General features: G+C 46.9%; 1 protein-coding gene across 1 annotated transcript; it reads left to right on the top strand.

Moving 5' to 3' along the window:
- Nucleotides 1–1864: 1864 nt before the first annotated feature.
- LOC125917651 (pepsin B) lies at nucleotides 1865–9915 on the top strand (the record flags this gene model as incomplete). The annotated part of the gene is made up of 8 exons (XM_049623794.1): nucleotides 1865–2055; nucleotides 3591–3708; nucleotides 4241–4359; nucleotides 5035–5234; nucleotides 6805–6927; nucleotides 8257–8404; nucleotides 9289–9387; nucleotides 9618–9915. Coding segments are annotated over 8 exons (1151 nt in total), but the record flags the coding sequence as incomplete, so codon positions are not given.
- Nucleotides 9916–14231: the final 4316 nt, after the last annotated feature.

Below are 14231 nucleotides of genomic sequence, written 5' to 3'. Positions count from 1 at the left end.
GGGTCTGCCTCACCATCTGGTCACGTCTGTGTAGACACCTAGTGCTGTGCTCCAGGAGTTTGATCCGGGTGCTCCAAGGTGTGCTCCATCAGTATGGAGCATGATAACAAATAGTTCAATGGACTAGAAGTTAAAATACTGTGGATACTGAACATACGTTGCTTTAATACAGTTTTGCAGAATCAAGAGTATTCCGATTTTAGCATTACAGGCCTTTCCGTTGCGATGGGTCCTGAGTAGAAAATAATTTCCAGAGCGACAGTTAGCATGATGAGGACCGCTCAGCCCCAGTGCAGGTTCTTGGGCTGGGTCCTGGCTTCCGAGGAGCCACATTGAAAATTGCTCTTCTGGCCACGCTGGTCACGATGTTCTCTGATTTCATCACATCACTTCACTCCTGGGTGCCGTTGTCCAGGCTCTGCTTCTGCCGCCAGTGGATTTTCCACTTTCCTTACTTTCTCAACTACCATCTGGCAAGATCCTTCCTCAAATGTTACTTCTTCTCTGAAGGCTTTTCCATCCTTCCAGAAGCTATCACTCCTTGTCTCTGCTTGCTTTATCATACTGTTCTTCTCCCTCTTGTTCACTCAACACATATGTGAATGCTAGGCTGTCAGTCATTTGACAGGATGCCGACTTTGCATACAAGGACCATTTCTGATTTTATTTTGTGCTCCCAGAGCTTAGCACAGAGGTGAGCACAGAGTAGGTATTCCATAAGTGTTGGCTAATTGTGAACTAAGAGATAGAAAATAAAGATCAGTGTCATGGACTGTGAGAATCGCATTCAGGAGACTATAGATGAGTCTGATGAGAGGAACAAGAAAGAAAAGGGGAAGAAGTGGAGAGTCTATTGTAAATCTCCCAAAAGCACATGGACTTTGGAGTCAAAGCACAAATTGTTCCATTGTTTTGGCAGAAGTTGCCAGCACCCATTTCCCGGTAGATGTGGGCACCAGGATCCCTTGTCCCCAGTGTATTTCACATTTGCTATCACATCCTAATCTGTGAATTCCATCAACAAAGCCACTAATTGCTTTTTAAATTGCCAACAGAGAGAATATTAAAGGCCATGATATTTCCAGAGGGAAAAACAAACAGAATCAATTAACATGTAGGGCCACAAGCTGGTGTAAAGGTTAAGAAGCCTACGTGCCTAGAGGTGAAAAGTGCAGGGAGATGGAGGTATAAAAGAGAGATCCAATCTCTCTCTGTGTGTCCCAACCCTTGGGTCTGCCACTGTGTTCTACGTGTCTCTGGGCCATTGAGATCAGCACAATGAAGATCCTGGTCTTGGTGTTGGTTTGTCTACACCTCTCGGAGGGTGTGGAAAGGTGTGTATGGGGATTCAGCTTCATTGTAAATTCCAGCCCTGAGGGAGAATCACAAGCTAGGGTAGAGCAAAGGCCTTCCCCTATAGATCTCATGGAAAGGCAGTCAGGTTGTGTCATGATACATGTACCCAAAAACCACAGGGAGTGAAGACTTACAATGGATGGATGGGTGGATGGATGGGTGGACGGATGGTGTGTGTGTGTGTGTGTGTGTGTGTGTGTGTGTGTTGTGAGATTAAAGGTAGGTTGGTGTTTTGTTGGCTAAGAAAAAGGGATACAGTATATATGTCCCTAGTTTACAGGAGGGATTTTGGATAAATGGAAATTTATTCTGTGTAAGCAATATGTAAGCAGAAAACCCCAAATACCCATTGCAGTGCATTTTCATGCTGGAAACGCTGGAGTGACTGCAGTGGTCAGAACTCACTAAAATCCAGGAGGATTTCTTATAAGAGGCTCTTCTTGAGTAGAGTATAAGAAGGTTTGAAAACCCACATCAGATCAATGAAGGCATTGCTTTCATGGGGAAGGTGAAGGTCACTCCTTTTGCCCTATTCTCTGCAGAATCATTCTGAAGAAAGGCAAGTCCATCCGCCAGGTGATGGAAGAGCGGGGTGTACTACAGACTTTCCTGAAGAACCACCCAAAGGTTGATCCAGCTGCCAAGTATCTTTTCAATAATGATGCTGTTGCTTATGAGCCCTTCACCAACTACCTGGATGTAAGTGAGGGTCGAGGTGGTGTCCATAACTCTTGGCTGATAACTCTTCTCAGATACTCATTTAGACCTCTCATTAGCTCTGATTTTGGACTTTTTACTAAACCCAAGTCTCTCCTTCCTCAGGAAAGTATCCGGAGAAGTTATGAGTTGGTACCATTTAACACTATCATATTCTCTCTCCTTCCTTCTTTCCTGTCATTACTGGCTCAGTCTCTAAAGCCCCATTTACATGGTTAGGAGATTCCGAATGACCATGTTCCAGTCAATTGAGCAATCGAAAGGAAGTCCTAGTGATGAGCTGTAGGGGAAAGAGGGAAAGCACAGGCAAAGTGGCCACCCCATTTGGGAACATACACTGGTGCTCAGAGCAAGTATTTGCATGTTCTTGAGACTGCAGTGTCTGCTCAGGGCATCTCAACACACTGGTGTCCCATGGACTGTTTTTAGTGAGATGTTACATGAGTGTCAGATCTAGGGATCTCCTATTTCGAATTCCACTTTCTATAGATAGTAGATAAAGAGGTAGGTCAGTGACATGACTGGCCAAAATTCACTGAGAACTCAAATTGTGTCTCAGTGAAGTTCTCTTGATTTCCATGCTACCCTCATTTTTGATTTCCTGGCACCTTGGCTACTATGTGACCAGAGGGAGAAGAATGGTGGGGAAATACTTGACACTGGAAGAGAAAAAGGGACATCGGTGTGTGTGTGTGTGTGTGTGTGTGTGTGTGAGAGAGAGAGAGAGAGAGAGAGAGAGAGAGATGTGGGGAAGATGGGTTGTGGGAGACGTAGGAGACAGCATCAAAGGAAAAGACTTCAAAAGGGAATGGCTAGAGAAGGTGCAAGGTCTTAGGACATGTTTACACAGTGGAATGTGGCTGCAGCTCCTAAGGAACAACTAGAGACATTAACATTGTCCAGGGCCAGATCCTCCTTCACACCTGACCCTTCCTAGTGTTATAGAAACCAATTAACTCGAAATTCAACCTTGAAAAGCTAAACCATTAGATTCATTAACACACTTGCTTAGCTGACTTTATGCACGTAGCCTTTAGCAATTATCCTAATAAAAAGAAGCTTCATTCTGGAGTCGGGGCCTCATTCCGACTCGAGTATGAGGACCTTCACATAACTGCGCTTTGTTTACGGACTCATCTTTTGCAACTCCGGCCATACTCCCTGTAACAGTGGATGAACACTGGGAAAGGAGAAAGTGATTGCTTCTCCAGCTTTGCATGTTCGGGCATAAAATGGTAAATCCATGGAGGTATCACCTGATACAAAGTAGAAAACAGTTTGGAAGAAGAAATTGTCTTGCCAGACTCAGCTAGTCAAAGGTTTGCAATTAGGGACAAAAGTGGGGAATATTGAGAGAATCTGACTCAAGATGGAAAGAAGAACCTGTTGGAGGAGAAGCTACTTACTCCCCCAAGGAAATTATTTGGGAAAAATGTGGCTTCTAGTGAGTCAACTTCTTCCCTATTCTTAGGACAAGATTTGGCTGCTTAATACGGGTGATAAACTGTTCTTTGCAGAATTACTACTTTGGAGAGATCAGCATTGGGACACCACCACAAAATTTCCTGATCCTTTTTGACACGGGTTCATCCAACCTGTGGGTGCCCTCCACCTACTGCCAGAGCCAGGCCTGTTGTGAGTATACCACCATCACCACCCACCCACGGATAGGAGCAGAGGGCGATGCAGAGTCAGGATTAAGCACAAGCCCATCATCCAAGTCTAGATGGTGCACCAAGTCTAGTCTTGGTGCATATCCATGATCTTAGCCTCCTTAAATCCAGAACATCTGGAAATCTTGCTCTTGGTCTGTATTTCACAAGTGCTGCATCTCTAGAAAGCGAAAGAAGTAGACCAGGGCTTCCATTCCTTTCTCTATTGATCCCTTTCCTCAGCTCTCTCCTGTGGGCCCCAATTCCTGGCACTTTTGAGTTGACCCATGCTTCAGGAAATGGTAGGTTGGAAGGAATTGGGGCAACATTTGTTTCCCAAGGGGACAGACTTTTCTGGGGCTATTGATTGCCTTCAGCCCAGAGTCTGAGGCTGAAGCCCAATCCCAGGCTTGGTCTGATGGTCCCAGGCCGTGTATTTTGGAGAGCCATGAATGCTGTATATGTATTTTGGAGAGCCACGAATGCTGCTAATATTTAATTCTGTTTTTCCACAGCCAATCACAACAAGTTCAACCCCAGAACGTCTTCCACCTTCAGAAATAGTGAGCAAACCTATACACTGGCCTATGGTTTTGGAAGCCTGACTGTGCTCCTGGGATATGACACTGTGACTGTAAGTGCTGTTCTTATCCTCCTGTGGGTCTGTCATTTGGCTCCCCTATTCTAGAGCCTTAAGCTGTCAGCGATATCCATGATTACTAATTAGGTACAAATTCCCAGAAGCTGATTCTTGGAAAGAACACCACTGGCCATATAATTAAACCTCTCTCCCAAGACTGGGATAGCCCTACAGCAGTCCTGACTGCTGCAGGCTCTTTACATTGTGCCTCCCCATGACTTTGCTCCCTGGTCTTAACTGTCCTCTTCAACCACCTGGAGCACATCTGCTTCCTCCTCCACATGACTTCACTCTGGATATTTGAAGACCTTCCTTTCACTATTTTCTTTTCTTTACATCAAGCACCCATGGGTCCTATGTCATTCTTGCACATGGACGGTTCAATATAAAACCAGCCACTGTCCTTACACTGTCCTTGGAAATGAAAACTGCCACCCCAGAAAACAATGGCCTCTACTTCCCCAACACCCACATTCTTTCCAAGACACACATGGTTGGGTCATGTTGTCATCCCTTCATTTTCCGTGCCCCACCCTAGGATTGAGCTAAGCGTGAAAGAAGCCAACTTCTTCTCCCTAAAAAAGGGTCTAGGTTCCATTCCCTGGACACCTAAGTCTATGTAGGATTTGTCCACCTGAATTGTGAATCTTTTCTTTCTGCTTGTCCCAGGTCCAGAACATCGTCATCCACAACCAGGTGTTTGGCATGAGTGAGAATGAGCCCAACTACCCCTTCTACTATTCATACTTTGATGGTATCCTGGGAATGGCCTACTCCAACCTGGCGGTGCAGAATGGCCCAACCGTCCTTCAGAGCATGATGCAGCAGGGCCAGCTCACCAGACCCATCTTCAGCTTCTACTTCTCTCGGTAAGCACCCTTGCCCTGGGTGGGTAGGTGCAAATGAGTTGCTGTAGGGGCTTTCAACAAGTCAACATCACACAGAGCCCAGGTTTTAAAGTTTCCTGACAAGTATAACTTGCTATATGCAATCAATGCATTTCTGAACATTTATTATTTCATTTTGCAGGGGATTTTATTTAAATACACTAGAAGAATATTTTTTAAAGGTTATTTATTAATTTGAGAGAGAAAGAAAGAGAGATGAGAAAGGGAGGGACAGAGAGAGAGGGAGAGAATCCCAAGCAGACTCCACACTGTCAGCACAGAGCCCGATGCAAGGCTCAAACTTGTGAACTTGAGATCATGACTTGAGCTGAAACCAAGAATTGGATGCTTCACTGTCTGAGCCACTGAGGTGCCCCTAAATGCACTAGAAGAATTTTTAATTCAGGCCATAAGTCATAAGATGACTCTTTTTTAAAAAAACAACTGAGGGAGCCTGGGTGGCTCAGTTGGTTAAGCGTCTGACTTCAGGTCATGATCTCACACTCCGTGAGTTCGAGCCCCACGTTGGGCTCTGTGCTGACAGCTCAGAGCCTGGAGCCTGCTTCGGATTCTGTGTCTCCCTCTCTGCCCCTCCCCTGCTCATGCTCTGTCTCTCTCTGTCTCAAAAATAAATAAAAACATTAAAAAAATTAAAAAAAATGAACTGTAGTCCCTCACCTTTTGATTAAAAAATTTGAAGTTGTTGTATTAGATTTGTAACAACAGTAGAGCCATAGAACTAGCCTGATGATCATTTGGTAATAGAGAGAACAACAATGAAATGATAATTACAATACACATCTGACTTTCCAAAGTGTTCTCATAACAATTCTTATTTCAAAAATTCTATTGACTTCTTTTTGCCAGAAGGAAATGCAGGCTCAAAGGTAGTCACTATTGAGCAAGGTCACTCACTGACTCACTGGTAGGTGTGAGGCCATGATTCAAATGCAAATACGTTGGTCACAAATCCAAGACCTATCCTACTCTACTGGTCTTGAGCTTTCATGGTGAACTTTATTTACTAATTTTTTCCCCAAACAATGATCCTCAGGGCACCTGAGTCCAAATGTTCAATGACTGGCAGGCCCAGGTTAGGGAACAGAAGAGGCCTGAATCCTCTTAACACCGTCTAGTTACCAACCTGAGCACGACAGGAGCATCCCCATCACTGCCCACTTGAGATCTCTGTCTGTCAGGCCCCCTCCAGGTACTCTCTGAGGGGTTTCTTCTTCTTCTCACTTTGTCCTCAGGAGGGTGTCCCTGGGAAGCTTTTAGAGTTTGTTTTCACAGGCCTGGTTTCCAATCCCATCGCCTCTTTTATGGGCATAGTCTGTGTTTCCAGTTCTCTGATACTCTGGGTGTTCCTCCAAGGAGGCTCCTCTCCCTTATGCCTTAAGCCTGGCGGAGCCTGAAGAGCAGGTCAGAGGATGGGACCCCTCTTCCTCTGGTTCCACTGTGTCTGAAGGAGAGAGGGACAGTGAGAGGGGAGGGAGGGGCTGCCTGGCCATGTGTGTTGTGGGAACTCACGCTCTTCTCCTCTTCTCCCTAGCCAACCAACCTATGAGTATGGTGGAGAACTCATCCTGGGAGGTGTGGACACCCAATTTTATTCTGGTGAGATCGTCTGGACTCCTGTCACCCGGGAACTGTACTGGCAGATTGCCATCGATGAGTAAGTACAGAGGAAAGTTCCTATGGATTATGGACACCCTTAGAGTGTCCCTCCAGTGTGACTCTATCTCCTGTTCTTGTCATGGCATAAACCTCTTGAATCAGTTACTTCTACACCCCAAGCCTTCAGGAAATGTCCATCACTGCCAGATAAAGATACATGTCTTTGGCCAGTAGTCGAGACCATCCAACAGCTGAGCCCTACCTAACAGAACAGCCTTCCCACCACTTCCGGATGTGCAGCACGGACCTGACCATGTCCTTGCACCTCGCCATGACTTTCTTGCTTCTTCTCTTTTGACTATAACACCTGAAGTGGTCCTTGTGTCCTTGCACATCCTTCTGCGCCCAGATGAATTATTACCTCCCTTGAAAAGGCCTCTCAGCGTCCCAGTCTCTCTTTCAGTCCCATAGTCTTACCAGCTTTCGTCCTAATATGTATCTCCTCATCTCTGGGTAAGTCACAGTGCAACCGGCCAGTGCAAGGGTAGAGAGACAGGTGAGCAGTTGGATGTCTGACAACTAGTTTCATGTGCCTGGAATAAAGGGATCTTTTCACTTGGACCAATTTCACTCACACTTTAAGTATTTCTTCTCAGAAAAATCCTTGTCTGGCTAAATGCCTCCCACACCCAGACTAGATCAAGCACTCACCAGGGCTGCAATCAAACTCCATCTGTGTGTTTCTGTTAATTCTGTTGTGTCTGTCTTGTTCACCATTATGTCCAAGTGCCTTAGTTCACCAAAAACACCCAAAATATACGTGGACTGAAGAGGAAGCGTAGAGTAGCAGAAAAAGCTGGATGAGGAAACAGGAACCAAATCACATAGAACCACGTTATGGAGATTACCAGCTACTGCCTTATGGTGTTAGCTGTGGCTTAATGTATGGTGTTGTCACATGTCCATTAGAACGTGTTCTTTAAAAACATTGAATATAACTGACTCACCTTTATATCACCATAATTCTTATACGAATGCTTTGTATATAGTAGGTGCCCAAAGTGTATTTTTGAAGTGATTCCCAGCTCTAGCTCTTTGGCACTATGTGCCGGGCCGCATATAGGTAGATTAAAGAAGACAAGACATGCTCCCTGCCTCCCCAGAGCTTTCAGTCAGAGCTGGAGTAGTTACCAGAGCAAGACTGAGGATGTTACTCTGATAATCACAAAGACACAAAAATCACATTACGTGGATTGCAGTTCCGAGGTATGTCCTGAGTTTTGGGGAGAGGCATACTTTCAGAGGAGCAGGGTTGGCAGGTTAGGGTAAAAAGGCACTTCTTTGTGTCAGAAATGCTCGACTCTCTTTGTACTGGTGTTCCCCTCAGGTTTCTCATCGGTAACCAGGCCACCGGCTTCTGCTCCCAGGGATGCCAGGGCATTGTGGATACGGGGACCTTCCCACTGACTGTTCCCCAGCAGTACTTGGACTCCTTTGTGAAGGCAACAGGAGCCCAGCAAGATCAGAACGGCAATGTGAGTAACCAGAAGCCAAGATTCCTCTGCACATCTAGGCAGCCTCAGCACAGGAGCCTAAGTGCAATGAGTTCATGAGAGATAGGAGGAAGGATTTGTGGGGAGCTGAGCCCCTGGCAGGACAGAACAGGTGGGGACACAGCATGGCCTTTCAGGCATGAACCGTCAAAGCAAGGAGGGGTGAGGGGAGGGAGTAACACCAACCAGACTGTGAGTATGGGCTGAATGGTTGTCAGGAGGGACGGCTGTTCCATTGCAGCCCTAGGAGCACATTTCACCTTGGTGTGGCCAGTGTCATTTGACGTGTGCCGATAGAGGCAGGCATACCACATTTCCCCATTCCACCGAGATTTCTTTTTACCTAGAAATACTCCTTTGGCTTTTATCTGAGCAGCGTCCCGTCCCCACCCCTGCTCCCCTTGTACACACTTCTGCAGTTTGCTCCTCCAGCATGCAAGAGTCTCGTTTAGTCAGACCAAATCTTGGCTCCTCAGGGTGTGTGTGTGTGTGTGTGTGTGTGTGATGAGTACGTGGACAGGTGCACACAAGCAGGGATATGAATTGTGTGAGAGAGTGCTTTTACAGGCTGGGCCTGTGTTTCTTCTCTGTAAGTTGCACTTTCTGAAGGTAGAAATCTGTTCTGGAATGAGTCTAACTCCTTACGGCCGTACCAACACATCCCAAACCTGAGATGTGCTCAGGGAGACCCAGGAAAGCAGAGCACCTGGTCAGTGTTGTGCCTGGGAATCGGGCTTTGCCTTCCATGCTCTCAGCCTCTGCTGGAAGGTCAGGAAGGAAGTCTCACAGGGAAAGGGGGATTGGGGCCCTTTGTCTGGGCCCCCCGTGTCCTGGCACGCTACAGCTCTGCCTCTCCTCTCTCTCAGTTTGTGGTCAACTGCAACTCCATACAGAGCATGCCCACCATCACCTTCGTCATCAGCGGGTCTCCTTTACCTCTGCCTCCCTCTGCCTATGTCCTCAACGTACGTATGCACTCTGGGCTCCACGGACATGGGATTGGATGGGCCCAAACGGCTGTTCCGTGTCCCAGATCATGTCTGGACACCTATGGGGAGTCACCAGTAGCAGGGCTGAGGGTGAACAAGAAGCCAGAGGACCCTGCAAGTGTCATGGAATATAGGGTGGGAACTTCCTGTGGGGAAAGACTTTTATATGCAAAAATGTTATATCCCTATGTCTTTTGTCTCTTCAGAACAATGGCTACTGCACCCTTGGGATTGAGGCCACCTACCTGCCCTCCCCCAGTGGGCAGCCCCTGTGGACTCTGGGAGATGTCTTCCTCAAGGAATATTACACTATCTATGACATGGGCAACAATAGAATGGGCTTTGCCCTCTCTGTCTAGACAGGTGAGAGGCAGCTGTCTCCACCCTCACTGCAGGACTCTGGGATTACCCTACAGTTTCTCTGGGCTGACCGCAGCATTTTAGACTAATCTGACCCTTCTGTGCACTAGAGTCTTACTTCCTGCAACTAATAAATCAAGAATCTCCAAATGTCTTTGTTGCTCCTTCCAAATGTCTTCTTTGCCTTATGTTTGTAGTAGTTTATTCTAAATTGAAAATTAGCACCCGCTCGTTGGGAAATCTGTGAATTGACCAATGGGAGAGAACATGGAGCAGAGATCTCTGAGTGAGGACCCACTGCACAGACCTTAAGGACGCAACAGTCCCTTCATGACGAACTCTGGCTGGAGGTGACCAGCTCTCCCAGCCCTCTCCCTTCCAACACATTCTTCTTTGCATTCTTAGACAAGAACGTGAACCAGAGTAGTCTCTGACTCAAGAATTTTAGAGAAGAAAAAGAAACTTTAGAGAACATTTCCAACTGGTGCTCTGAGAACAAATCTGATCAGAAAATGTGGTTCTTTTTGAAGGGAGCAGCACAGTTTTAATGAATATTTTCTGGTACTTTCATAGACATTATCCTCCCTATGGTGCTTTCAGGCTGCTCACATACGCACTTTACCTGCCTGGGCCTGACTGCTTTTGAGTTTAGAAACCCCATCTCATTTTACAGTGGAAGAAAGTGAGGTGTGGACAGGTAGTCATACAGTTAGTGTTAAAATCAGATCCAGATTCAAGGTATTAAATACTTTTATTGTGCTGCCACGTGATGAAGTCTGCTATGTGCAAGCCATGGACGCATGCAATTATAAATGAGGCGTGGCGTTGGCTCCCTAGGGATTTTCTATCAAGTAGAGCCTCTGGCTCCAGAGCGGTTTTCTGATGGCAGGAAGACCAGTAGCTGAACTTGCCCTCCACGGTAGGTTATGAGCAATCATCTGCAGTGGGTTCTTCGACCGCAGTAATGCTGCCTTTGGGGAGCTAAGAACTGGTGTGGCTCTGGGACTCAAAATTGTTTCCAGAAATGTAATTAGAAAGATGTATCTGGGAAGAAAGATGCAAAGAATTCTCAGTCCAGATGTGCATGGGTGGTGGTGGTGGACGGAGGTGTGCCTTTCTCCACAGCATCGCATTGTTCCCCTCTACCAACATACGATGTTATCTTATGGAGCCTAATGTCTGCACTTTGGACATTGCTTTTTCTTTCTTGTGTTTCTCTTATGGGAGATACAGACTTTTTTGGCAATTCACAGAAGCTCCCTGCAGCTTGAGGTCTATTCCACACTGTCTATCATTGTAGGATGGGGACAAGATTAATATGTGTGTTTCCCACCTGCCAGTATATCATGCTGTCCCCATCACACTAATAAAAATCTTGCCCGTCTGATTCTTGTATCTTATGTGATAGAGACTGGGGGACTGGGGAGAGAAAAAAAGAGAGTGCAGGAGAGACAGAGAGAGAGAGAGAGAGAGAGAGAGAGAGAGAGCGAGCCCAGTGGGTCAAAAAAGGCAAAAGAAATGAGGTGTAATGGGCATTTTAAGAAAGGGGGGGGAGGTAAGGGGGAAGAGAGAAGGGATAGACACTATGGATGGGGGAGGTGACAATAGAGACTTGGAATTTGGAATTTCTTGGTGGAGATGTTTCACAACAACATCTGTGGAGGGGAACGTAGGATAAAGATTTTGAGAAATGTTGCCTATGCTTGCAAATTAGAGGCTTTTTAATGTTCTTCAAGAGTAGAAAGATTGGAATTCCCCTGTAATTGTTTTTGGCAGTTATAATGTGCTTTTTTAAATGTGAATTCATGCAGAAAGTGGCCACATGGGACCCCAGCCTATATTTGGGATATAATTGTAAAACAGGCTCTAGAGTTTTCCTTCCATTTGACTGTTTCTCATGGCATCATCACTGGTGAAGTATCATTAATTTATTCATAATAATTAATCAAAATCTCAATTTGTGTAAGCAAAATCTTCCTGATCCCAGACATCTTTCTGTTTGTCCCCTGCCTACCAGCCCCCACTCCACATGGAGGTAATTACTCCCCCTTCCTTCCTCCCACAGCACTTTGTCCCGCTGACAGTGCACTATAGAGTGCACTGTATTTTATCCATTGCACATCTGCCTCCCCAACTCGATTATGATCTGGAGGAAACAGAATGATTATTTTTTTCTTTAAATCCCCAGATCTGACATGTGTTGCAAATGCCTGCTATGCAACCAGATTCATGACAATACAAGTGAGATCAAGGCTGTTACGGTGAATGGTGCCTGAGAGTGGCAGGAAAAGGGAAGGGATCACAAAGGAAACCGTGTTAGATTTCTCCTTGAGGTATGAGTAGGAACTGACTGGGTAGAGAGTGTGAGGAAAGGCATCTCATGCAGAAACTGGCATAGGGCAGCACGGAGGCTGGAGACAGTTTGAGGAGTCATAGAGCAGCAGGAAATGTGAACTGGCTGGACACAGGTACCCTGAGAGGATAGCAGGAAGTGAGGCTGCTGAGGCGGGCTGTGGTCAGACGGGCAGGGCCTTGCTAAAAGTCTGGACCTGATTCTCTAGTCAAGGGGACCCATACTGGGCTTTAGTGGAGGAGAGACCTAGGATCCGATATTTGAGGAACAGGGCTCTGCTGGCAGGGGTCCTCTGCTGCTCCGCAGCCCGCAGCTGGGGCTCCCCAGGTGCCAGCATCTGTACAGACTCAACCCTAGATGCATCATCTTCGTTCCTGGGAGAGCTTCTGCTCTAGAACTCTGGCCATTTTCCTAGGCTCATAATCACGGCTGAAACATCTAAACAGATATGAAAGACCTCTTTCTATCTGACTCACCAAACCAGAATTAGAGCCAACCTACAGTAGTGAGCTCTTGGCTTCCCCCCTTCTTAGCTCCACTCTGACTCTATTCTTACTATGAAAATGTCACCAGAAATGCCAGAACTGCTCTCCACGCCATCCTAACGGGAGGTTTTGATCGAGGCCTCCTTCTGTGTGCCAGCACATCAAAGCCATGTTCGGAAGAATATTATCTTTTTGAGAAGATTTCGTGAGTAATGACTTCACTGAACTTGGCCACAGCAGGTGGGGGCTCTGGCAACAAAATAGGCTGCGTGGGGGCCTTGGGAATGGACAAATGTAGACCCGGAAGCAGGCCTTAGGTTGGATTTCTGGTACTCTGCCTGTACAGCTACTCCAGTTTCGCAGAGATAAGTAGGCCCCTGCAGGCTCAGACCTTATGCAGACAGTGGGGGTCCCGAGGCCTTTGTGCTGGACTGCAGCAGAGATGAGGCAGCGCTGCTTTGAGCTGTTAAGTCACAAAGACCCTAGCCCTTTCCCTTCTTCTTTGTACCCGGGGGTCCTCTCCAGCAAGGAGCAGGGAGCAGAGATCCAGCCCCCAGCTTCGACACGCCAAGGTTCGGTTTGGATATTACCATGCCATTTCTCCCTTGGCCTGACTTTTCAGGTTGTTGTTTTCTCTCTCTTATACATGCTCTAATCCCAGAATGTAAAGATTGAGGTCCTCTGTGGGTTGAGAGAAAGAGCATTCCAGAGGCCTAGAGGGGGTGTTCCAGCAGGTCAGGCATTCCCTGAATGCATCTACGCCAGGGCACTGCTTCTGTAGCTTCCAGACCAGCAGAGGAGGTTATTTTGACTCCTGCTATGTCCCCAGTCCTTGCCACTCTTTCGGATACATGGCAAGAACTCAATTTATATGATGACTGACAAATGAAATAGATGATGTAGGGGGAAGTGGCAAATTTTTGATTCAGTGAGTTTAATGTCAGTCTGGGAAAGCAACAAATCTGGACCTGTCTACTCCATGCCAGGAACTCAGAAATTTGGGACAGATCGTAAAATAGAAATGTTTTACCCTGCCTGTATGTTTCCTCTGTATGTAGCATGGCCAAGTACAAACCCAAGGAAGCCATCCAATCCTTGATGTGTAGAGGCCACCAGCCCTTCTTCCCAATGCTAGTGGTAGAATATATAAGACTGGAACCTGGGAACGAGAGCGTGAGGACAGGGACCCACGAGTAGGTCGGTAAAGTGGAGCCACCCCATTGAACACTCGGCAGGAACCCCCAGGCCCGTCTACGTACGTACGCACACGACAAACCAGCACATGGAGACAGAGCTCTGCAGCGGTCTTTCTCCTCTCACACGGTAGTTATGAGCCCTCTCCCTCCCCGGGCCCCATGCTGGCAGAGGAGAGAGCACAGCAGTGCAGGGGGAAGAGCGACTCTGTCCTCAGTCCTGGATCTGTGGTCAGGAGGACCTCGTGAAGGCAGTCACAGCTCCTCAGTTGTAAAACAGGCTTAGGTAGGCCACGCGGTTCCGGTGCTTTCTGAAGTCCTTGTCAGTGGACAGCTGCAAGGAAGGAGTATTGTCTGGGTCAATATTCTAATGAGAGCCCTCCACCTCTGGTCTTCCTGGCTCGTCGCTGCCGGTGTGGCCCGGCTGAA

This window comes from Panthera uncia, unplaced genomic scaffold (genome assembly GCF_023721935.1).
Source record: "Panthera uncia isolate 11264 unplaced genomic scaffold, Puncia_PCG_1.0 HiC_scaffold_2131, whole genome shotgun sequence".
NCBI classification, from domain to species: Eukaryota; Metazoa; Chordata; class Mammalia; order Carnivora; family Felidae; genus Panthera; species Panthera uncia.
Note: the sequence above shows the minus strand (reverse complement) of the source record. Positions and strands in the feature narration are given on the sequence as shown.